The sequence below is a fragment of the Pelmatolapia mariae genome, linkage group LG15, assembly GCF_036321145.2.
Source record: "Pelmatolapia mariae isolate MD_Pm_ZW linkage group LG15, Pm_UMD_F_2, whole genome shotgun sequence".
NCBI lineage: Eukaryota > Metazoa > Chordata > Actinopteri > Cichliformes > Cichlidae > Pelmatolapia > Pelmatolapia mariae.
In genome coordinates, this window is record NC_086240.1 from 15,825,235 (window position 1) to 15,851,111 (window position 25,877).

At 38.4% G+C, this 25,877-nt stretch overlaps 1 protein-coding gene across 1 annotated transcript in view; it reads left to right on the plus strand.

The window, feature by feature from the left end:
- Positions 1–25,877, plus strand: part of ppp2r5a (protein phosphatase 2, regulatory subunit B', alpha isoform) — a 56,922-nt gene that overhangs the window by 12,416 nt on the left and 18,629 nt on the right. Inside the window, exon 2 of the mRNA XM_063495109.1 lies at positions 14,605–14,801. Within this exon, the coding sequence (XP_063351179.1) occupies positions 14,605–14,801 (197 nt within the window). The remainder of the gene's footprint in view (positions 1–14,604; positions 14,802–25,877) is intronic.

The following is a 25,877-nucleotide window of genomic DNA, read 5'->3' on the forward strand; positions in this document are numbered from 1 at the left end:
GTAGTTTTAGTTCTTGTCTCAATTTTAAATCAACATTGGGCACTGGTTTTAGAATTTAATGTACTTGTAATAAACTGATAAACAGAACTTGTTAAATGGATAGTTTATTTTACTGGTTTGGACCTGAAGTCGACAACCAATAAAAGTTGCATTCATAAATACAAATACAAACAGAATTCAGCAGCCAACTTTCACAGTCTAGCTCAGCATGATCTCAAATAACTGAATGATGGCTGATTTACCTGCATACATTTTGTAAACAGACTGTTAGACTCAGCTGTTACTTACTAGCATTCTTCTGGTGACAGAGCATTCAGCTTCCTGTGCTGTTCTGATTGCTTGCCCTATTAATATAATACTTGATTACACTTTAGTGTGTGATCACTTATGCCAGTATAGTGTACTTGTTTATTAGAGACTTTGTTTGGACCTTAATTACTAAAAGGGGAAACTTCACATCTACTAAGTTATCATGTGACTTTTCCAAGGTCATTTTCCTTAGTACAGCACACTGAGTGAAAATCATTAGTATATAATGAATAAAGCTAACCCTGGTGGCTACATTTGCACTATTATCCATTCCCTTGACTCTGAGGAATGTTGCTTTTTCCCTCTTTCTCTTTGATCACAGTACACACAAATCCACCCTTCTAGCAAAACGCAAAGTGAAATCTAACAAAGTACTTATTATTTGAAAAAGAACAAAATGGTTCATACTTTAACATACCACAATTCTACTTTGCTTCTAAATGAAGAATGATAAATGTTGACTTGTACTGCAAATTAAATAAATGTATACGGTTGTGAAAAAGTTCTCACTGTACTCTATGCAATCCTATCAAAAACCAATTACCTCATGATTCAGTTGCTTGTAGAACGTCCTTTAGCAGCAATACCTTAGATATATGGAAAATGATTCGGCCATTCTTTTGTAGATTTGCTGCTGGGCTTGGGACCAGGCTTCTGTTACTTGAGCCAGTTTCAGCCAAGTTTTAGTTGTCAAACAGATCAACAGATCTCCTACTCCTTATAGTAGAATAGTTTGGTACACAGGGGAGTTCATGGTCAACTCTGTGACTGCAAGGTGACCAGGTCCTGTAGCTGGAAAAACAAGCCCAAATCATCACCCTTCTACCTCCATGCTGATAGTTGGTATGAGGTATTTGTGCTGATATGCTGTGCTTGGTTTTCATCAAATGTGGTCCTGTGACATATGGGCAGACATCTCCACTTTGATCTCATCTGTGGGAAGGCCATCGTTCCAGATGTTTTGTTGTTTGTTCAGATGCAATTCTGCAAACCCTAAACTGTAGTGCAGGGTTTTGTTTTGTTTTTTAAGAGAAGAGGCTTTCTTGTTTGTTTGTTTTCTTTGTTTATTATTGAGTTCTTTCAGGCATGGTCTGTAAAATGTAATTAATCATCAAAACGTCTGTGTTCATAAAGGTGGTCACACTTAATGATGATCTATTGATCAAATGTAAAGGAGCATCTGACTTACCCTCCCAATTCCTATGGAAATAGTAAGGCTGTACTTAGTTTTTTTTCTACAGGTCTGTCCTGTGAAAATATCCTACCTCACCCTCAACCTCACCTGCTGAATTTATGAAGTTATGAGGAATTAAAAATGCTTTGAATTAAAATGCACCAAATTTCAGTCCTCCTTATGTACTTGCAGAAAAAACATTAATAGTGTGAGGATAAATTTTTCTGCATTACTCATGTTTGTGGTTTGTAGTTTAAGTTAAAACTATTCCTGAGATTCCTTCAGCTGCCTCGTGCCTGCCATGAGGTCATATTTATGCCCACATTATGTTAATGTGCAGTCTAAACAAATGTGGTGGCTTGTTCTTAAATCGCGTTGTACTTTCACCACAGTACTATCCTATCCAACCAGTTCAGCAACAGCAGTGTGACCTACCTGGCATCACTCCTGTCATGCATTAACAGACTTCAGTTAACTCTCACTTCTGTTCTTTGGTCTTTGTTTTTTGTTTTCCCCTCCCCACATATTTCACATTCTGCACACGTTCAAGCAAATGAAACTCTAAGTAATATATTTTAGTGTATTGAAAAGAAGGCCTCCTTATCTCTTTCCCTGTGTTTTTATCTTCATTGTAAAGACTGTGTACTTGTATAATGGGCAGGAATGCAGTCCTAAGCAGTAAAAGTTAATGCTGGGCTCATTATAAATGAGCACCTGCAGATGTGCAGACTCAAAAGCTTTTACTGTCTCCTCCCACTGTGAATTATTAGCTGGTTCTCTGAACAATTCTTAGACTGAAATTCTTTCAAAACCTGTCATGAAAGGAGGATTTTTTTTTAAAGCAGTCTCAACCCACAGAAAGCATCCCATGTAAAATGAAATATGCATGAGTAGAAATTATTATTACTACTCGTATAAGGGAGATGTCTTTTTGGTGGAGCGTCCCAGGTTACATAGAGTACAGAACATTCTCTAGCTGGATTGGCAGAGAGCTTTCAGGGGCCTAAAGGTTACATCAGTTCGGTTTGTGTTATCAATTGGTAATTTTACCACACCAGTCTTAACCCTAAGAAGATTTTTTTTCTTCTTTATTTAACTAAAAGATAACTTTATCATCAAATGTTAAGCTGTAAGATGTGGACTGCTGGGGGAAAATATTAGGTTGTTTTTTTTTTTTTTAAACATACAAATTATGTCTAGGTTCAAATGGGCTTCTGGAGCATTGCCAAGATAATTGCACATCTAGGGTCTCAGGATAGAACTTGAGGACTAATCTGTCACTTCAGAGGTCACCTGACCTGCATGCCTTGCCTCAGTTTGTTTTGGTGTCTTTCCGCTAAGCTTTATTTCTGTGAAGTGTTGAAGGGCATCAAAAGGCCAAGTATTAGTGTAAAGGGTTCTTAAGGAGTTGATGTAAATATATTTGTTGTGTCTTTAGCTATGAATAGGTCAGGACTCCCAGTGTTTCTACCATCATGATGATTGTTCCATGTTGACAATGGCGATGTGTCCTTATAGCGGGCCTGTCACACATGTTGCCTGGGACACAGAACTGCCCCACTCATATGTTCAGTCTGGACCACTGGACATGAGTAAGGTTTAAATTTTGGCCTTTTTCCTGTATGTTGGCCTTAAAAATGAATTACATCTTCTTACTGACAAATACTATACCCCCAGCCTACCACAAATAGTAGATAAATGATTAATAATCAAATGGTTTTTTTTTAATGTTTTGAAGTCCATTAAATTTTATTTGTGTTTGTTTTAAATTTTGCACATGTTTGTCACAGTTGTGTCTAATGAGCCATGCTGACTTGTGTTGGGTAGTTTTCATTTCTGAACTGGTACCTAAACATGGATTTAAGTACCCAACAGTACCTTTCTTTTGGCACTTTACTAATTTTGAAGTAATTAGCTCTAAATTTTATGATACAAAATTAGTCCACAAGTCTCAGTTGAAATATTTTTGTTACATATTTACATCTTGCAAACCGCACCAGCTGTTTTGGTTGCTCTCTACAATGTCTCTAATGTTGACGTCACTGCCACATTATTTGAATGCTATAATATTAAGCAGCATGATCACATACTAAGGTTTCAGACATGCATGTTGTGTAATGTGTTTGTTTAACATAAATGGCATGCTAGCAAGAAATTTAATTTCAGTCGATGTAAAATAAATAAATTTAAAAAAAAAAAAGCTCATCTCAAGTGGTTGAAAAAGAAATGCAATTGGCTTCTTTAAGTCTGTAAAGACATTTCACCTCTCATCGAAGAGGCTTCTTTTTTTCTAAAAACATAAGGTGGACAGTCCCAGGTATTTAAACTCTAGTGGATGTGTCCCCTTTGGAGGTAGCCCTTGACCTACTATTAATGTTTCATCATTAACAGCCAAGGTGTGAAAATAGGGGTGGGCCTTCACCATCAGGGGTTGGTGGCGAAACCACTGTGAGACCTTAAATTACTAATGCTAGTAGAAATGGAAAGTTAAAATGTTAACCAGCACCATGAAATAAGTGTGATATCTGTTTGATGTCTCACTAAAAGTCATCATCATGCATGGGTTCAACATCTTTTGGGGTGTTATGCTTCAGTGAGAAATCTGTCGTTGCTGCATTGTAACCGCAAACCCCTCTAAACTCTATGGTATAACCCTACCTAGAAATGTACCTAAATGTCGCGTCGACACAGCCTACAACTATAGTGAACCAGCCTGTTCAGCACCGTGGATAACTGCTGTGCCTTTCAGGCTACTCTTTTGCCAGTTTTTGAACCTATCAGTGACAGAATAAAAATCATCATCTCAATATAAGGAATCAAAATCATAGCATTAATGAGGACTCACATATGTCAGGAAATTCCTGAAGGGAAGTTGCTGAAACTGTTTAAATGGATCTGAGGAAATGTACAAAGATTTGGAGAAACTATAGTGACAGAGATGTTTTCCTACTCTTCAGCTTTTAGATATGTTTTGTGTTTGACCTTGTTTCCTCAGATTAGAGGTGTTGGCCATTTTTGCAAGACAAATATTGTGTCAAATTTTGACACGTGTAACCACAGCTAGGGCTGTTCGATATAACGATATGTATTGGATGACGATATAAAAACGTCTATCGTTTCATTTTACGCTATCGTTTGTTTCGTGGTGTCACAAAATAAACTGTTTACGGCAATATTTTTTCACCGTTTTGACGGTCACCGTAGTGGCTATATTAATTTCTTAAAGTTCTCTCTTTCTCTTATATTTAATATAACCACACTATGGACGGATAAGAGCCTGTTTTTATGTGTTGTCGTTAGCAACAACGACGGTAAAACCATCGCGTGTCCGCTTGTTTATTTTCCACATACACCTTTCACAATAAAGCTCAAGATCCTGTTGAGACTTTTCAAAATAAACTGAATCACGTGAAAGAGTATGCAGAGTATTTACGGATGAGAAGCAAAAAAGAGCAGTCAGGTGCTAAAAAATAAACCTTAGACTCAAACGTTAGAACAGGCTTTTCCCCGCAGCATGCTGTGTAATAAATACTCACAAAGAAAACGGCGGCCGTTACAACTTATGTCTAAAAATGTATCGTTTCATACATCGTTAAAACACTCGACTCCAGGTACACGACGCCCAGCTGGAAACACTTCACGCAAGTCGAGCTGCCCGAGATTCACAGAATTGACAGAAAATGTTAAATTTTGGTGATTTATATCGTTATCGGGACGATAGATGTCTTATTCATTTCAGAATAAGAATTTGGTCATATCGCACAGCCCTAACCACAGCTGAGACTGTTTTTCGCTCACTACCATTGCCATGTGTGTTTCTTGTTCTGCAACGTGTTGCAGGAGTGATGACACATTCTTTCTGTCTTTCTTCCTAACTCAGTTGGGCTTTGCTACTGAAAAAATACATTGTTGAAATTCCCCATCTCAGGCTGTTCATCATCAGCTTCATAACATTTCCACAGCATAATTAAACTTCTTTATCCCAAAAGAAAGGGAAACCTAACCTTTATTTATTTTGCAGGTTATTAGTTAATGGTTTGGCTGTTTAGGTTCTGTGGCCCAAGAACTAAAATTCTAAAGTTTTAGAGCCAAATATTGAGCCTGAATAAACCACTATGCAAGCCTTAATATCAAAGCAGGGACGTGATGCATCCCCTCATAGTGTGCATGAGAATACTGTGAGGCACTAAGTTTTTTTTTTTTTTTTTTTTTTTTTTGGATTTGAGAGAGGACACTAAGTGCTGTAGCTGCACAATGGTATTCATCAAAATGTAAATAGAGGTTAAACACTTGAGTTCAGCTGCGTATTATTAAACTGTTACAGCCTTTTATAGCTATGTCAGCAGCGTGTTGTTAATAAAATCACCTTCAATAGTGTGAATTTCTATTTTAACTTTATAGCCGATGCCAAAATCCTCCCTGTATGTTCCCTCTGAATACTGCTCTTGTGCTTTCCCGTTGGACTGTTGCCCTTTGCTGCAGAGCACTCTTCATCAAGGGCACAACAAAACACTCATTGGGGCAATGAAACACGGGATGCTAAAATGGAAACTGATTGTGTAACTGCAGTAATCTCAGTACATTGTTTCTTTGTGTTCCAGCATCAATGATATTCAGATGATATTTTAAAATTCTGCTATGAAAACTGCCCACTGTGATAAAACCAGCCATCCTGCATGTTGCAGTTGGCATCAAGATTTGCGCAGTCTTTTGTGTCTGGCTAATATCAGAGACTGACCTACGTAGGACTGAATTTGGCTGATGAGTTCCAACTTTGGTTCCAAAATGTTTTTGCATTGATTAATCCTAAGAAGTGACAGCAGAATTTTACTTTTAAGTGCTCTGCACAGAGTTCCTTGGATTTCATGACCTTATTTAAGCAGGATTTGCCTTTGTGACAAGTGAGGTCTTCTCAGATTTAATAGAAGGTCACTGGAGAGCTGTTGTGTGCAACTAAGGGCCTTGGACAAACTGATACCCATCGTCATTTCTTATCTGTAAATATCTTAACAACTTCCTGCAGGGTGGGGCAATTAAACTAATTCAATCCGAATGATTAGGTTTTGACAATAGTCCTCGTGTTTTGTTTTGTGTTTAAATTGTTGTCCTCTTTCACCGAAACTCAAAATGAAAACCCAACTGACATGTTCTATTCAGCTCTAACCTACATGATAGAGAGAGGAGGTTTGGTCAACACCATGCATAGAGGAAGTAAAAGTAAGGTTTCTGTAGGTAAACCTGTGGAAGCATTAACTATTGCACAGATGGATGGTATGCTTGTAAAACCCAAACATTTGCCTGAAATGCTGGAAATTAATGTATTTTTAATGGTTTGACTGTGAGTCATTGGTCACTCTATAGCAGCTAGTAGCAGTGATGGTACTTAATTGGATTTTGTATTTATATTTTTTTTAACTTTACCATAACAGCCCTCAGTCTCATAACTTCTGACTTACGAGTGCGTACATCAAAGTCTTAATGGATTATGAAAGTGGTTTTGTAGTTGAACATAATTTAAACAGGTTGGCCCCCCACCAGGAAGGTGATGTTATTGACATTGTTTGTTTATTGTTTAGCAGGTTCCCTCAGAAGTTATAGATGTATTTGGATCATATTACCAGAGGTGGGGTGTAGCGTAACTTGGATGTAGTTAACACAAATCCACACAAATTGAAGCAGGAAAAAAATTGCAAATTAATGTGGACCCAGATATCCTGCTGGATGCAGGGGCTTAGTTCATTGTGCGTGCGTGCGTGCGTGCGTGCATGCATGCTTTTGATTAGTGTGGGCTGGTTTCGTTTCTGTGGATATGAGGGAACACAAGATATTTGCCCTGTGTGCATATTAATGAGAGCCCTCATGCTCATAAATCACTGGGTGCATGTAATTATGTACTCTGCTGGAACGGATGCTTCTCTCATTGAATATTGAACTTGTACAATCTGTGCAATTAATTGTACAATGCTTCCACTTCAGCTCTTCATCTCCTTTTACCACAGCTTTCTGCAAAACCATGACTGTGTGTTGGCTCTCTGTGCACGCACACCCTAACATTTTATGGTGTCTTTTTTGTTTTTTGTTAAAAGGACAGTTAAGTTTAATGTTATGAATGCAAAAGGTCTAAACATGCTTAGTGTATGTACATAGTGGAGAAGGTTTTTGACATTAAAAGGAAAACGTGGGCACTATTTGGAATATTTTTTATGACTTTTCATTCTTGTCAAGCTATTCAGTGAACACCTCTACTCTGTATGGTAGCATGTTCATTTCTAGTGTTTCTTCATTAAGTTGTTTTTTTTTTTTTTTTTTCCTTTAATTTGTGGCTCATCTGTTCGTGGGTAATTGAATAATTCATGCCGTGTTTAGACTCTGCAGTTCTGTGGTTGTGGAGCTGAGATCATATTTCCTGTTTTGTCATCAAATCTGGTCTTTATTCTTCTTCCACAGTGCACAGTGTTTCTTTGAAACAGCCTGAGTTGTTCATGCAAGACATTTAAGTGTCTTTAAGATGATACTGAAAATACAATACACTGGTCCCAACCCAAAACTGCTGCTCTTAAGAAAGTCACTGCTGCAAATACTTCTGCAAATAATACTACTACTGCAAAAACTGATGTCATTGTAGGGTTTGTTAATAACAATGACACAGTCCTGACCAAACTTGCTTTGTTTCTCTAAGTCTGATGCTCAAAAACGCTTGAACAGTGACAAATCCTTCAGATTTGTTTTCTCTTTTTTTGTGGTATTTGTCTGTCTACAGAAGCCTTAAGAAATTTGACCAATGTAAAGTGGAGCCCAGAAAATACTGTTACTAACAGTTTTGTGCAACATGTGGTTTCTTCATGACAGCGGTCGGCAACATTTAGTCTGGTGTTGCTAAATGTAGAGCATATGACATGCTGTCTTACTTCAGTATTAGAGTTTTCAGCAAACCAATCATCAGTAAATTGTTGGAATTAATCTCTGGATTTTTTTTATTTTAAACCTATTTTCTCAAATAATGACGTCTATTCTTAACTGCCGTGTAATGCTGAATAATCATGCTTCCTTTCTCTGTAATTTAAAGGCCCTCTGTCTTTTTGAAGATGTTCAAAAGGTCAGTAATGAATAGTTAAACCTATAATTCAGGGCTCTTTTTGTTCAGCCATCAAAATTCACTCAGTAGAGGCATTCATACTCAGAAGATTCAATAGTTCAGTGCCTGCAGAGATCAGCAGAGATGCAGTTAAAGCCATTTATGAATTTTTTACTGAGCTACCAAAATTGACTCTAAGGAATAATTATATATCTGTTTTTCTTTTCAACCCCAGATCCACTTTGTGACTCATGTATGCCGTTTAAATTACATCAAGACAGTGTAAGTGATTTTCTAAAGTTGTGTAGGATTAGGGTTTTTTTTTTTTTTTTAAAAAGTGACTACTGTTGGCTATACTAAAGTCACTCGATATACAACAAGAGTCCTGTTTTATCTTTAAGAATAAAAGGAGTGTTTGCTGCTTTAAACTTTGCATCTTTGGCGGCTTGATTAATTTGGTCTTTCTGTCTGATCTCGCAGATGCTTTCATGTTCTTTGTTCTCGTTCATGGCTCCTTGGTTCTAATGGAAATATTTCCTTCCTTGGTAAGCACCCTAAGGAATTTGTGCACTAATGCATCTGTATGCGAAAGGCAAAAATAGCTCCACATTGGGGATAGCATCCACAGTGTCAGACTGTATCTAATAGGCCCAGCCATCCTTGGTCTCGGGAGAATAAAGACAATTCCCTATAAAGAAATGAAATTTTTTTGCAGTCTCTTACACGAAACATATTCTGAGTATGCAAAAACAGACATTGAATGGTTTCTGTTTCCGTCAAGCAGTGGCAGAGAGCTTTGACATTTTCTGCATGACCATGAAAAATCATAAATGAATCGTGCTTCAGAGAGAAAAATATTATTAATGCATTGAAGGATGTTTAACTTTAGACTCAAAGGAACAGAGGTGCGTTTAGCAAATACCTTTATTTGTTTCGTATTGGTAGATGAATGGAAGACTTGTATGGGTGACACTGAAGCTACAGCAATGATGGGAAGAAGAGAAGCGTATGGAGAAGGAAGGCAAGGGCTCATTATCCCATGCATATCCCATCATCTGTGAAACATGGTGGAGGCAGTGTGATGCCGGAGGGATTATAGCTGCCAGTGGAACTTGGTGACTGGTGTTTATTGATGATGGTTGTAGTGGCAGAATTGTCTGGAGCTGTACTTTCTGCTCAGATTCAGTGAAATGCTCTAAAAATGATTGTGTGCTGTAGTGCTGGGCGATATGACGATATATATCGTGTGGACGATAGAAAAGTGTCTATCGTGCCATTTGTCTTCTATCGTTTATATCGTACTAACCCAAATTTTATAAATTATTACATAAAATATATCATTAACCCTTTACAACCGGTCGGAGCAGGCACACTCCGTTTTACCTAACTATTTTTAAATCCCTGTAGAACTGGAACCACGTAAGGTAGTGCAATATTTTTTATTTTTTTGCATGTGAAACCGGAGGAGTTGTACTTACATCTAATGCCATTAGCTTGTCCAAGGTCACGGTTTCCTTCCACATATAACTTTGCAAAAATTGCATAAGAAGCACTTGCAGCAACAAAAACATAATATTCCAAACTTGCAGCAACAAAAAGATAATATTCCAGAAACACGCTTTGCCGACGGTCATAAGACTTCCCATGTTGGCATATACGTCAGCGCGAACTATCACATGTCCGCCATTACCTGCCCGAAACCGGAAGTGACGTCATTTTCGCGAAAGGGCCTTATAAGCCTATGTTGGTGTTTTTAAAAGACATGTTTGACTTTATGCTTTTCTGTATCGTTTCTGGGATGCTTAGAACTCAAATTACACTGTTGGAAATAGTTTATTTTGATGCATTATAATATTTATTTTCATTTTTCCTGTAGTATATAAAAATTAGTGTATCTCAAAAATAAAACTATGAAGACACTCAAAATAAATTTCTCGTGGTTGGAAACTTTTGTATTTACAGTTTTGAGGGATACACCTCTTAATTTTTTTTTTTTAACTAGAAATATATGTAAAAAACAAAACAAAAACGATTTTCAATTTTTTTGTAGTTTATTGCACTACAAGTTTTTGCAATTTATGTAGTTACTATGGACTTAATGCATACATATTATTAAAATTTGGGCTATAACGGTTGTATTGATATATGGAAACTTGAAATACTCCCACAAGTGGCACTACAGCATGTAAAAACATAAAGATAGCTCTGGCGGACTTGGTTCTATGGTAGGTCTTAAAGGGTTAAATAGCCTGTGGCAAATATATTAGTGTTGTCTTCTCACTATACATGCTCTTAACTTTATGCAAGAAAAAAATAAAGTATAAAAAAAAAGATATTTTTCGCAAAGAAACTCCATCTCGTGGTTTGCGAGCTGGTGCTGCTGTACGTGCACCCAGATTTGCGACATACTTTACGGTAACTCAAAACAAAGACTGCACCATCGGCACTCGCTGTTTACAGACTGCGTACTTTCTAGATGACCACAGGTCAGGTCGTATATCGTGATATATATCGTTATCGTGATATAAAATAATTCATATCTTGATAAATATTTTTTCCATATTGCCCAGCACTAGTGTGCTGCTTCACAATAATAAGCACTGACCCCCAAAAGCAGTTTAAAAAACAATGAAGTCAGTCACCTAACCTCAACCCACTGGTTCTTAAACTTGTTTGGGATGTTCCAGTTTGGTTGGGGGAAATAAAACTTCACAGCCCACAAACCCTGTGATCATTAACAATAGAAACAAGTTGAATGATACCCCTACCACACTATGTTTATCCAAGAAAAATATGCACCTGCGGTTTGACAACCACTGCCTCAACCCCAGTGAATATAATTTTTAAGTTGCTTTAAAGGTCTGCACTTCAGTCCAGAGGCTAGTGTTCTTCCTTCCTTCCTTCCGTCCTTTCTTTCTTTTCTTTCTTTTTAATCCCTCCAAGACAATGATTTACTATCCTTTTAAGCTGAAATGACAGTTGCTGGGAACTAGTTAGTCCTGATTATTCCAACCTCATGTTTTCACTACAGGTTGGCTTGCTGGCTGGCTTGAATGCAGTGGTCCTCAATATCAGTCTGTTGCTTCCCTATGAGTGTTTCTTTTTCTGTTGGTGGATGTACACAAATAAAAAGGAACAAAAAAGCAAAAATGTCTGGTACTTTGAGCCTTAGTGACCACTGAACACCATATCTGTACAAATTGTTATCACTTCTAGTCATCAGCTGTCTTTACTTCCAGGTTAACATCCAGACACCTCTGTATAAAGTGGTGCATACGTCATTTAAGTCAGGCCAGATTACTTTGACTCAGCTGACATGCAAACTCTTATTTTGTTCTTGAAAGTACTGCAGAGTACTGTATCATTTACTTCCTAAGTCTTAGGAGCATCAGGTAACTGCTGTTGTATATCAGTAAAATAATTCTAGGTGCCAGCTCGAAAGGGCAGCAGCATTTAAACGTCTAGTTGAATAGCCCCACGTGTCATTACTTGACAAATAAAATATTTGCAGTGGGGAAACTGAGAAACTTACTTTATTTATTTTGTACATAAGCTGTATTGCTCTTTCTTGGAGGCTTAACTCTGTGCTCCTCACTCCCTAGATAATACTGTGTGTTTAAATCTAGCATGACTGCCCAGTGTGATGGCACCCAGGCTCACACATGTCTACCATTCACTGGGAGGAAATGTGAGCTATCCATGGGTCATTTTAACCACAGCACATCTAGGCTGCAGGGGGCATCATGGCCCTTTTACCTTTCTTGTTCCAGTTTGGTATTCTGTCTGCCCTTTCTGTATGGAATCCTTTGAGATCTGATACTTTGGAAAATTGGCATTAAGGCAAAGTCGTTGTTAACAAGTAAGCATTGGTACAGTTACACTTCCATATTGAATTCACTCTGAACAGCAGCCAGTGGTCTGGCCAGCAGAGTTCAGTTGTATAAGTACCTCGTCAACACTGCTGGAAAATTTTCACTACGTGTCAAAGTCATTGTGAATTTTTTGGCTCTGCCTCACTGTGAGATCTCCACATGTCTCACCATTTCATGGGGGTATTGCCTGTTCAGTTATGTAATATCACTCAATAACACAGTCTCTCACCCTGGCTGCTCATTCTGTTTAAAAGATTCTGTAGCAACAGACTGAGAGACCACAAATGTGTTTGCGTGTTTTAAGGCTGCAATTTTATAGTTTTTAATGATTTGGTAATTTATTATTTCAACTGTTCTCTCTATCAAATATGATAGGATGATAAGATATTACAGTGGCCCTGAGGGCAAATGCACTGCAACTTAGCAACATAACAGCAAATGGAAAAGCTCTATAAGAGAACACCAAACACAATAGAAATTGAATGAAACACATTAGAAGTGCAGCAAAACAATCTCACAAAACAAAACAAAAAGTCTTTCTGTGACTGATTAGCTGCCAAAGTGACAGAAAGTAAACCATGCGAAGGATTGCACTGAGATGTGCATAAAAGAAGCAGAGGGTTCATCAGTGTTGAGGGAGACAAAGATGCAGACAATATGTGTTTTAATCACATGATTCATATCATACTGTAGATATGTTTCCTATTAGCTGTTTATTATTAGTTTGTCATGCAGCTGTTCAGTCACATTATTAGCTCCCCACAAATACTTTTGTTTTATGATTATTATCAGGGCTGTTCAATATAACGATATATATCGGATGACGATATAAAAACGTCTATCGTTTCATTTTACGCTGCTATCGTTTGTTTCGTGGTGTCACAAAATAAACTGTTTACGGCAATATTTTGTTCACCGTTTTAATGGTCACTGTAGTGGCTATATTAATTTTTTAAAGTTTTCTCTGCCTCTTATATTTAATATAACTACACTACGGACGGACAAGCGCCTGTTTTTATGCGTTGTCGTTAGCAACAACGATGGTAAAACCATCGTGTGTCCGCTTGTTTATTTTCCACATAAACCTTTCAGAATAAAGCTCAAGATCCTGTTGAGACTTTTCCCCGCAGCACGCTGTGTAATAAATACTCACAAAGAAAACGGCGGCCGTTACAACTTATGTCTAAAAATGTATCGTTTCATGCATCAGTAAAAACACTCGACTCCAGGTACACGACGCCCAGCTGGAAACACTTCACGCAAGTCGAGCTGCCCGAGATTCACAGAATTGACAGAAAATGTTAAATCTTTGTGATTTATATCGTTATCGGGACGATAGATGTCTTATATTGGGATATGAGATTTTGGTCATATGGCACAGCCCTAATTATTATTTTCTTTCTTCCTTTCTTAGAGATTTCTTTTTTTTGGGGGGGGGGGGGGTCTTTTTTTTTTTCCTTTTTTTTTTTTCTTTCTATTTGTCTGTGTTTTGTTAAATTGCAGTCAGTTTGACTTCTCATGGCCACTGTATGAATCACATAATAAGAACTCAAGTTTCTATCAGCTCTCGTCATTTCGGGATTACTGATGTCAGCATAGGTTGTAGTATTTGCATAAAAATATGGCTTAAAATTAATCGATTGCTAAAAGTTTTCTGGTGATCAATAAATCAGTGCAACATATATATTGAATATTTATACACATGGAGGATGTAGATCTGTTTCATTCTGGTACTGCTCACATGGACTCTACTAGAGAAGCTTTGCATGACTTAAATAAAGATTATTTTGAAATTGATCTGATACATGGCCTTTGTCAGCTCATCCACTGCCTCATGTGGGTGGAGCTTTTGTTCACACAGTCAGAGCTGAGTTAGGGATATCTGATAACGATGACTAGGTTGCCTCTGTAAGGCAAATATATTTGTTGTATTGTCCGTCTGATCAGCAGAGAAGCTGTGTACTACTCATACTGTATTGTTTTGAATTGCCCATGGATGCAGAGAAAAAAAATCAGACTAGGCAGATGTCCTGTCACACAAACAACTCACACCATTTACATCATTATCCCAACTTGATTCTTATCTATAACTTGTTTCAATGGGGAATAAAATAAAGCTTTGTAGACTATACCAGCAGTGAATCAATGTATTTCCTCCTTTTGTGTGATTTCAGATGCCCCGTCCACAGAGCAGCAAGAACTGTTCACCCAGAAACTCCAACAGTGCTGCATGCTCTTTGACTTCCTGGACTCAGTCACTGACCTGAAGAGCAAGGAGATCAAGAGGGCCACACTTAACGAGCTGGTGGACTACGTTTCGACCAACAGGGGCGTTCTGGTGGAGCCGGCATACCCGGAGATCACGAACATGGTGAGGTTGCACATATGCATTTCAAACAACCTCATGCAATTCCCTAAACAACAGCCGCAATTAATCCCCACCTGGTAATTATTTAATAGAATAGATGGCTCATCTCTGTGTCCCGGTGTAACATCCTGTACACTTGAGCAGGATTAAAAATGAAGGCTGATCTTGTGTCTAGACAGGCGTGCCAGCAACGCACGAGGTGCATGCTCCTGTCCTCATGCAAAACCCTTTTCCATTTTAAGCACAAAGGCCATATTGTAAACACAGAAAGAGCACAATATTATTTGATTTATTTAAAGTTTTCTTTCTCTCTGCCCTTTCCTCTTACCCGCTCTCAGGCTCTTTCACCTTCCTCTGAATACAAGTTGAGCAGTGTTTGTTAAAGTAGAACACATATGGGAAAAATACGGCTCGAGGACTAGAACTGGCCTGTGGGTTGTCTCAGCCCAGCCCCTGATTTCCTAAAAGCAAACATTCAACCCTTCCGGCACTTCTCACTGTGTATAAACAAACCTCTTCTGTGATGAACTACAGAAAAGGTAGCTGTATAATACTTAATGTTTGAATACAGCCCATACATTTCTTTGTTTTTTAAGAATTCAGATTTTATTTACTTTAAGGGTAGAAATGTTTCTCATTTTAGGGTTTAATTTTGGTGTCATGCACATATGCATTTCCGCAGTAAGGAACTTTGTTGCATCATTTAAATTGCAGCATGAATTGCTAAATGTGTAAGTATAGTTTTTTTTTGTTTTTTGTTTTTTTTTGTTCCCTCCCCAGGCTCTAGATGGTCCTCAGGGAGGAAACTATGCACATAGTCACGATTGGTGTGCATATACTAGATAAGGCAAAGCTCCTGTATCACCTACCTAACATAAGTCTCAGCATGTTGCTGTTATTTTGGGGCAGTTGATTTTAAAACAAAAGTTTGCGCACTTTCAGTAGACTAAATCCAACTTGCTGAAGGTATTTTTTTGATAGTCATGGAAGATCAAAACTTTCTTTGGAATGTGCTAGTTTTCACTCTGGATTTAAGATAAGATATGTGCTTCTGTTCCTTGTCTGGTGTGACTGCTCTCAGAGATTCAGTTTAATTCAGTTTTATTTATTGCCCAACTACATACCAACAGTCGGCTCAAGGTGCTTAATATTTTATTGTAAAGACCTTACTATATTAGAAGAAACTTCAACAACCACATGACCCCCTGTGAGCCAGCACTTGTCAACAGTATTTATCAGATGTTCTTTGGAAAACTGTTGTATCTTAAAGGAGTGTGGGAAAAGAACCATTTACGTGGGGTGGTGGACGGGGGGGGTGCATGCAAAGATAACAGAGTAATACTCAAAATATCATATGATTCAAAGGTAAGAATAGTGAGCTGGACATACTAGGTTTTATCATGGTATAGACTTGTGGTTGCAGCCGGTGGCCTGAGCAGCCCGATTTCCTCCCACAGTACAGTAATGAGTCATGTGCAGCATTTAGAAACACAACAGTCACTGCTGCAGTGATTCACTCCACACTGCAGATCATCATGATGGATACCAGTGAGCACAGGCACAGCTGAGTCGAGGAGTCTACTTACTAATGTGGGCAGCAGTTCATGTCATGCTTTAAAGCTACTGATTTAGGGTTTGATTTATGTGAAATTTGTAACTCTTAAGGTGTTTTTAACAGTGCAATTACCCAGTTAATGGGGAGATTATGGTTTAGCGGTAGTAGCACGTGGGAAGTCCATTGGCAGTCCATGGGCAGCTATGGACTGCCTCTCTACCTGCAGAGAGTGTCTGTTGTCAGATGGAGGCAGTGTCAGAAGTGCAGCCGGTCTGTGGGCCACTCCTCTTTATGCTGTTGTGGGTGATCTTGAACAATAATATAGACATAGGTTTCCAGTGGCTGGGGTGTAGTGACCTGGTTCTGTCTGCGTGACCCATTTCTTTTCTTTTTCATATTTTCTTTTTCCTTTGGTGTCTTTCTTTCTTCTCATCATAATTCAGTTGATAGAAATATGAAATGCATTGCCAAACCCCAATGTGTCTTTAAACATATAGAGTTTATGTTCTGTTCTATTTTTGAAACTAAAACAGGAAAAGCAAAACTTGTTTACAACTGTACCTCTGCAAAAACTAAATAATGCATATGCCAATGCTAATATGTCTTTAGGGTTCAGGATCTTTTCCCTTACACACTGATTGCTTTGGTCAATTTTAGCTGTAATTACATCACCAGCACACAAACTTCAAGCATCCTCACCATGAAAAGAGAAATATTACGCTGACTTTCAGATTTTTGTGGTTACACTTTTAATGCTCTCACAGTAATGGCAAGTTGTGATCTACTTGCTTAACACCATCTTTGCGCCACCTGTCTTGTCTCCATGTTGCTCCATGCCTGTAGGGAGGGCACAGAGTTGACTAGCTAAACGCATATGCATGCACACATGGCATATATCCACACTTTCGTGGTAAATAAAAGCTTTTTAGATGGTTATTTTGCCATCTGCCTCAGCGTGGCATGAGAGATTGCTTCATATTAATTCAAAGTAATAAAAACAAAACAAAAGAATGTGTTATAATTTCACTCCAGTCATCATAATAAATCATGTTAAGCCATTAAAAAGCAATAGCTGTTGTGGTTAATTTAAAATTTATGCACAAGTTATTATTTATTTGCCTGCTCAGTAAAATATGCTTTGATCCGATGCGTGCGAAATATGCTTTTGCACTTTTTCAATCATGATGTGTGAAAAGTGTTTGAATGAAAAGCGGGGAGAGCAATTTAAAAAAAAAAAAAAAAAAAAAAAAAATCAAAATGTAGTGATGACCGTTTCATAGCAGTAAATGTCAACGCTGATGCAATTTGTTTAGCGTTTTAGTTTGTAGAAACATGGTTAGTAAGACACCAATCAATCAGTGACAGCTGCGCCCAACCTCCCTGTATGTCATGGGCCATGTAGACCAGTAGTTAATGGTAGACTCAAATGCACGAGTCAAGAAGAGCGTATCAACAGGTTTAAAAGTCCTTAATGCACAAAGTAAATATAAACTGAGAGATGACTTTAAGATGACTCTGGGGAACTGGGGCAGACCACAAAGGAGGAGAGAGCCAGTATTCTGGGAGACTCGAGGAGTTACTTCCCATGATTTTTCACAAGGTGTATTCAGTGTGAGTGCGGAGGGTTCAGGTTACCTGAACTCACTTTAACTTAACTCTACTCTGCTTTGGTAGTTTTTCATTTCAGTTGAGTACCACTACATTGTCAGTGGGGTCGTTATAGCAAGGCTGTCCAAAAGTCCCGTGACCTCATTTGTACGCAACACAAACACAACAAAACAATGTAGGACATTGAGGCATACAGCCCACTTTGATTTTAACTGGGCCAGACCAGTCTAACTCTGCTTTCTATCAGTGTAATGACACATTTAAAGTATGCATTTAATCCCTGACAAGTCAAGAAAAAGAAGTTGAGTTTCAACAATATGCTAATTTTTCCCACATGACAAATGTGAAAAATTACAGAAGTAGTTAGCTCATGGCCTAGACAATTGTTCAGTAGATACTTCTATAGTAGAAACTGAAAATAGGAATAGGTAATTATTTATTTATAGTGCTAGATAATCATTTATGCTGAGTTTAAAATGTGGCGGGTTTGATTCTTGTAGAGAAGTTGATCCCATGACTCATCCAGTGAGGTCAGTCCCTGGCCAAATCAGTGGTATGCAGTCTGTTGACGTAACATTTTCAGCTTGACTCAGCTCCCTTGGAACCCTGGCCGAATAGGCAACAAAAATGTACCAGGTACTACCATCTAATGATAAACCCTAAAAAACGAGTAGAGTTGAGTTAATTTGAGACAAGTAGGTGCTAGTGGAAAAGAAGCATTAAAAAGCTGAGGGAGAAATCGTGAGGGAGAGGCCACTAGTTTGTTTTTCCGCAAGAGCAGAGAACATCGGAGGGTGAGCAGGCAGGTGAGTTGAGAAGGTGAACCTGCTAAAGGCGGCTTGCAGAAGTAAGAAGTGGACCAGCTCGACCAAAATGGGTAGCTGATTCTGGTAAATGGTCCACACTTCACCTAAGGAAGCAGGGAGACAAAGGAGTTAGCGCAGGGAATCGACAAGTTTGCAAGAGTAACATAGGTAAGCGTGATTTTCAGACTAAGGAGACAGACAATCGGCAGGGACTGGGTGCACAAACTGGTCCATAAATGCAGGCTATTAATGAGGGTGATAAGTAACAGGTGGTCAGGCTGCAGTGTGGAAGTCCGGGCTCCACCCAGAAGGTGAACAAACCTCTGCTCAGCTCCTTTAGGACCCGGACAGAGTTGAGGGACCAGAACATGTAATAAATAAATAAATAAAAAACAAGCCAGTGTAGGACTATGACACTGTAACCTTGAATTGGATAAATTCTTACAAAAGGGGGATGCTTTCTTTCAAGGTCGGATCTCTGCCAACCTGATAACCTGCCCTCACCAGCAGGTTATCAGGTTTGTTACTTTAAACACTCCTGGCATTGTCATTTCTTTATAATCTCATTTACCAGTGCTGCTTATAATAGAGAAACATGGGTTGAGCTTAAAGGGTAAGCCTAGTTCAGAGCTGTATGTACAGACAGGCTTCTGAAAGAGGTTAGACAAATAGCAGCGGCACTATCAGAAAGCTGGTTTGATAATAGCTCTCCTGCATACTCCATGCTTGGCATCACATGATAATGAAGAGGTGAGTGTTTAAAGTGATGGCAGTGATTCTGCTGCAGAGAGGACTGCTTTGATCACAGGAGTACAACAGGAAGATTTCTCATCTGAGTGAAAGGTGGTTTTTGCCTTTTCTGACAGCTCTATAATTAGTGTTACTTCACCTCTGTCAGACAGTTTTGATTAGTTTGTCATATGGAAAGACTGCAGGCTTAGCTGAAAATGAGATAACTCCCCTTTTATTCCCTTGAACTCCTACATTTTTCATTCACTGCATTCAGTGCTTGCACTTGTGCCACATCCTCCTCCCCCTCTCTCATCCTGTGTGTTGCTAGGTGTTGGTTGCTACTGCGCTCACCCTAAGACTGACCCAGCTTCCCATCATCAGCGAGCCTACGCTGGTTTCAGCTGCAGCACCGTCACTTAAGAACAGCTTTTTTTTTTTCTCCTACGTCACTTTCACACGCTTCATTTTCCCCTGCGTGAAAATTTCTCACTCGCCTCCCATATTTGCCATCCTCCTACAGTATTTTGTCTTGTTTTGTCCAACTGTAGTTATTTTTTCAATATTGTGTGGTGACTTGGGGAATTAAATAAGCATGCCTGCTGCTTGCGTGGTGAAATATGTTACATAGACGGTGTGAATCAGGACAAAGAATAGCCAATGAAGTTACGGCTCTTCTGAGATGTTAAATACCTTACTACCAGTGGTTCAGATTATTCCTTGTTCATTACTCTTGAATGTTGTGGGCATTTGGCTATCATCTGATTTCAGCTCAGTCAATGATCTGTCTCCAACCAAGAAAAATAAAAGTTAATAGAGGTCATTTATCTATCTTATCAACTTTGGCATGGTCTACAGATCAGGGTTTCTGCTAGAGGACCGATGAGGAAGTCAGATGCACAAGTTTCATCCTTCATCCGTCATATTTAATCTCATTGAAGTAGACATAAGTGGACAGATTTCAGCTGAATAGACACAATGGTATTAAGCCATATCATATTTTCTGGGTCCCTTAAATGTTTTTTTTAACTTTATTTTTTTCTACCTTTTTTGAATGTTTAAATAAAAAAAAATAAACATACATTACATGTGAACAGCAACAAGATAGATCTGCTGACTTGAAGGTTGTAATGTTTTTTCTAAATTATGCAAATATATCAAAGTCATGTTTGAGAGTCCAGTGGGACCTTATAATTTACACTGGCAGAAACCCTACTATAGGATAATATATTTTACAGGCATCCAGAAAGTTACCTAAAAACAAGTGATGCATCCTCGGATCTGGTCAGACCTGAAGCTGTAAATCTTTATGTACTTAATAAGTGGAAATTAATTTCCCCAAGAGGCTACATGAGAAAAAGGGATGTTGTGGAGGGTCACATCTATAAGCGGAACTCAATTCTGGTCAATATTAAACTGCTACTGAGAAGAGTAGCTGTTACGGTTAGGCCCTAATTGTGCCCCCTTGGGAAAGTTAATTGCTCACCTGGATGTGCTGTGTTGCATGTAATTATCATGCAGAAGGTATAAGTATAAGGTTATGTGATGTGCCTGTACCTAATTATTCAGGATTGCTGGAAAAACCTGAGTAGGTGGCGGTATGTTGTGTAGTGTTCCTCTTACAGATGAATCCACCATTATTGTGCTCTTTTGTGAATTTGACTAAATAACACAGCGTCTTTCAGGATAACGTCGCGTTTTGTCAGTTCATCTTAGTTCTGCTAACAAGTCTGAAATGGGTTTTAGTGTTGATTTTTAATGGATGGAAATGCATGTAGTGCTGTATGTATTTAAAGCTACTTTTGGATGCTGCTGTATTTGCACTGAGGATCAACCGTGGGTACCTCTCCATGTTTAATAATTTGGAGTCACTATAGAATCACTAAGTTTAATGTATTTGCTATTGGCTGTGAACAGCTCAGCTTTTAATATTTATTTATTTTTATTTTTTTTGAGAAGTGTTTTAGTGGTCTTTATGTGTGCAGAAGTGGAGCAGCAAAGACAATGAAGCCAATTGGCTTGTTGCAAGAAGGAGGTTGGAGACGTGACAATAAGCCACCATCTGAATGAGTCTCTTCCTTATCTAGTCTTTAAGTCTGACGTCCTTGGCCGTTTCCGGGTCCAAACTCCTCTTCAAGTCCCAAAGTCAAACAAACACTGCAGCATCACTGAGAGTTAAAAACTGTCTAAATTCTTTCATCTTTAATAAAATGATCAGCAATGCTGCTCTACCAGGTGTAACAATTAAGTTTAACATCCAGGCATCCACAAAAACAGAATTTATGAAATTTAACAGAGTTAGAAGTTAGCAGGAAGTTGGCTCACTAGTTTCCACCCAAACATAATATAGCATGTTCTGACTGAGAGATTTCTGAAAAAATTCTAACGTACAGCTCTGCTTTCTCTTCCGACATAAATGAAGACAAAAAAAATAACAGCAGTGACTTTTTTTAGGGTTGCTGCAGTTGGGCTAGTTGGTATATAATGATGTGCTATGTGGTGGCTAGCTACACAGCTATGGTTAGCATAACATAAACACAGTGAAGCTACAGGATGAACGCTAACTTTTTTTCCCACTTGATAAAAGTTAACGTGATGGTTCCCGAAGGTTAGAGACAAATGCAATCGCATGGCAGGATGCTGTAAAGGGACCAAACTTCAGTCAGGAGAACAACTGAGATAATCTATCCACAATATAAGGTTTGCCATTAACATACTGCTGCATGGGCTGGGCTGTCGTTACCTCGTAAGGTTTTAAAAACTGAGCTTTAAAATGAATAGTGATAATAAAAAACCGAGAGAGGCCGACGGTGACCATTCCCCCCCTTTTTTTTTTCTTTTTTTTTTTTAGGGGCCTGAATCTCCAGCTGAGGAAGTATAATATTTTCAGGCTACCAATCTTTTGTCAGCATTTGGCTAAAGAATGCACAAGATGCTTAATGTAAAGGAGTTTCAATTGCCAGGTGGTGTTTTCATCTTCACAGAAGCAGCTGCACAACACTATCAGACTTCTTTTAATGAAACAGGAAGGACACACAGGCAAATACCAGCACAGTACAGGAACAGTGGCGAGCTGAAGGGCTCATTCATCCTTGAAGGGGATGGGCTGTGGCATCACCAGATTGAACGTCATACATTCCGTTCAGCTAATAGTGAAATTAGACTAAAATAGTAATGAAATCAAAGCTGGATCATCTGGATGTCACAGTAACCTAAGCATTGTTATTGAAGGTTACCATGCTCAGTGGACACTCCCACCAACTCTGTATAAGGTCAGAGAGACTTGGCCAGAGCTTCAGCCAACACAAATCCTGTAAAAACATGCATAGATTAAATCGGCATTAATCCAATATAAAAGATCTTCAGCATTTTTTTTTTTTTAAGCCCTTTCTTTATCGTAAAGTAGGTTCAGTAAAATCTGTTTTAAAAGTGTTGTTCCTATACCCCTTCACCAAACAGGTCACATGTAATCTGATAGGTATTTGAGCCACTGTCTTAGGCTACAAAATTTCTGACAAATAAACAACAATATTTCATCTCTTAGAAGTGGGGTGGAGAGTTTGCTGGCTGTCCAGAGTTTTGTTTGCTTGTCCGAGTTGAGTAATTTAGATTGCTTTCAGGCTGTTGCTCCATGGACAATACAAAGTATACATTTCGGCTATTAATCGAATTGAAAGAGATTGTACTGTTGCAAGAGCAATCATCATTTGTTCATGTTCTTGGGCATATGTGCTTGAAGCTTTAGACTATAATCTGGTCATGTGCATTGTGATTTTTATTTAGAAAAGTTTTAAGGGGCTTTAAAACCAAAGGCAACTCTGAGACAGCCGAGCAAGTCATGGAGGGGCGCTTCATGCACGAAATGAAAAGTGAATGTTTTTCCACAAAGACACTGATCTACAAAAAATACATCCAGTGAGATTTTTGACAGTGACAGATGGAAATTTTGGCAGCAATCATTTCACTCTGAGAGAACTGTTAATTTTGTCCATCTCAGCGTTCCTGCTTTATAACTTTCCTCAAGGGATCACAAGAAAAATCTGCATTCACAAGAATCAAAACAGCATATAACCACAGAAAATGTACATCTCTGCTACACATAATCAATACTTTTTTCCTATGTGCTTTAAAAAACCCTCTCTTCTTTGTATTTGTCTTTCAAGGACCCTAGGCTTTCTTTCTTTTTAGTTTTTTATTTTGGACATTCACTCATTTTCATCCTTGTACCTGACCATTTTCAGAGGAATGTTGTTTTTTTTTTTTTAAAGCACTTAACTATAAATCATTCAAGCATAAAAAGGGCACTTAACTCAAGGAAAAAGTTTTGTGTCTGCACACAACAGACAACTTGGCAAAGAACCAATTTTAAATTATATATTTAGGCACTTTATTACTAGCAGCTTATCACAAAAACAAACTTTGTTTTCATGACAGGCCATTTAGTTGGTGGAATCAATGATAAATGCCAAAGATGACGCAGTTTATCAGGCAGAAAACTTGACAGATATAGGCATGGTGTGCAGGTTTTCCTTTTAAATTTTTTGGGGGAATGGACAAGTACAGGACAAAAGAAGTGGCAGGCTCAAAAATTATCTACCACAGATGAAGAGCAAAAGGCTGACGTATCTCAATTTGCACAAGAACTGGCCTGAAAATCATGAGAAACTGGTCTTATGTAGTGGTTAGTCGAAACTTGAGTCCAAATAAATCATAATCAATAATGTACTGAGGAGGTCACTGTGATACAACATACAGTACCATCTGGGAAGCATCTGGTTGGCAGTGGCTTCATTTCTCGGCATTACAGTGATCCCAAACACACTGCCAATGCAGTAAAAGCATACCTGGATAGAAAAACACAGTGGAGCCCTGTGAGTCAATGTTTGGCCTCCCCAGAGCCCGGACCTCAACATTATTGAAGCAGGGTGGGATCATCTTGCACATCTTAGTTTAAGACAACTGTGCAGAACTGCTGCTTTGGATGGGTCTGATCTCGGTCAGGGGTCGATGCCTATGTGTAAGGTCACATTAATTTTGTGGTGGCAAAATTATAAAAGCCAAAAAGATATAGTTGTTATAAGGAAGAAGTGCACTGTAAAAAAAAAATAAAATAAAAAAAAATTAGCATTAGAATTGTAATTCTTTTTAAACATCAGTATCAGTCCAGATTTTTGCAATCTGTAGATCATTAATTACTACATAATTACAACTCTTTATTCCTCTTGAGGTATAAAATGGAAAACTTGTGTAAGCATAATTGGAGTTTTGTGTTTAGGAATCACAACCAATCAAAGTGCTGAAACTCTACTATAGTTCTTCTGGGACTATAACAGAGTCCCAGAAACAGACCGAGGCTTATAGATTGTAGTTAAAATCCATGTAGAATCTGGTTAGTTGATCGCATTGTGTAACAAACCTTAATTATATGTTCTAGTAAGATATCGGTAATGTTCCAACTTGCTGTGTAAATGTAATAACTGCATTTGGATGGAAAGTTTTCAGTGGATTACTGAGCTTGTCAGAATTTGGGCTACTGTCTGGTTTCAAATTTCTTTGCTGCCTTCCTTTCCCATTAGTGTCAGTTGGATTTTCCAGCTGCCAATAGTTAATTTGATGTTGTCTTTATCACTTCAGCGTGACAGTGTGCATCCAATCACATAATGCTGGCTTTTCCAGCACACTGCTGCCCTGTGTGTCACTCTCAAATTTACTCTTGCTAAAAATAACAAGGTGACGGTGACCTGTCTACCGGTGATTGTCTCTGCTACAGAATTTTAATAAGGGGTTGCAACTCATGCAGAATTGGCAGCGGTTTTTTGCAGGTGCTGTCCTGTATTGGCAGCAGAAGTACAAGTATGGAAAACAAAGAAATGAGGATAAAACGGTTGCCTTTTTATTCATTTTTACTACAAAGCTTCTTTTGCTCTTGTGTTATAACCAAGCATAACCTTTTCCTTTACAGCAAAGCACCTTTCCCCAAAAAAACTCCAATTCAGTCACTATTCAGTGCAGACAAGACGACTAAAGCTTAATTTATACTTCTGCATCATTCTGTGTAGAGCTCACAAGGTAGTCTAGGCAAGGGGCAAATTTTGCAAAAGAGGCAAAATGAGGGTTTCAATTACAACATACCTACAGTGTAGATATAACACACAGCATTGATCTAGAGGAAATAAAACTCACAAGGTTTCCAACGCTGATCCTGTGAAAGAATATTTAACTGTTATTCTGAGCCCTCATTTCATCTCTTGTCTGCACCTGCATTGGAGGCAGACCAGCGAGACGGGCTTCGTGGTCAAAAACATTGACGTTCCCTGTGTTGGCCAGCACCTTCACTTGGTTTTAATTAAATTGAAAGATTAAGGATTACGTTTAATAATT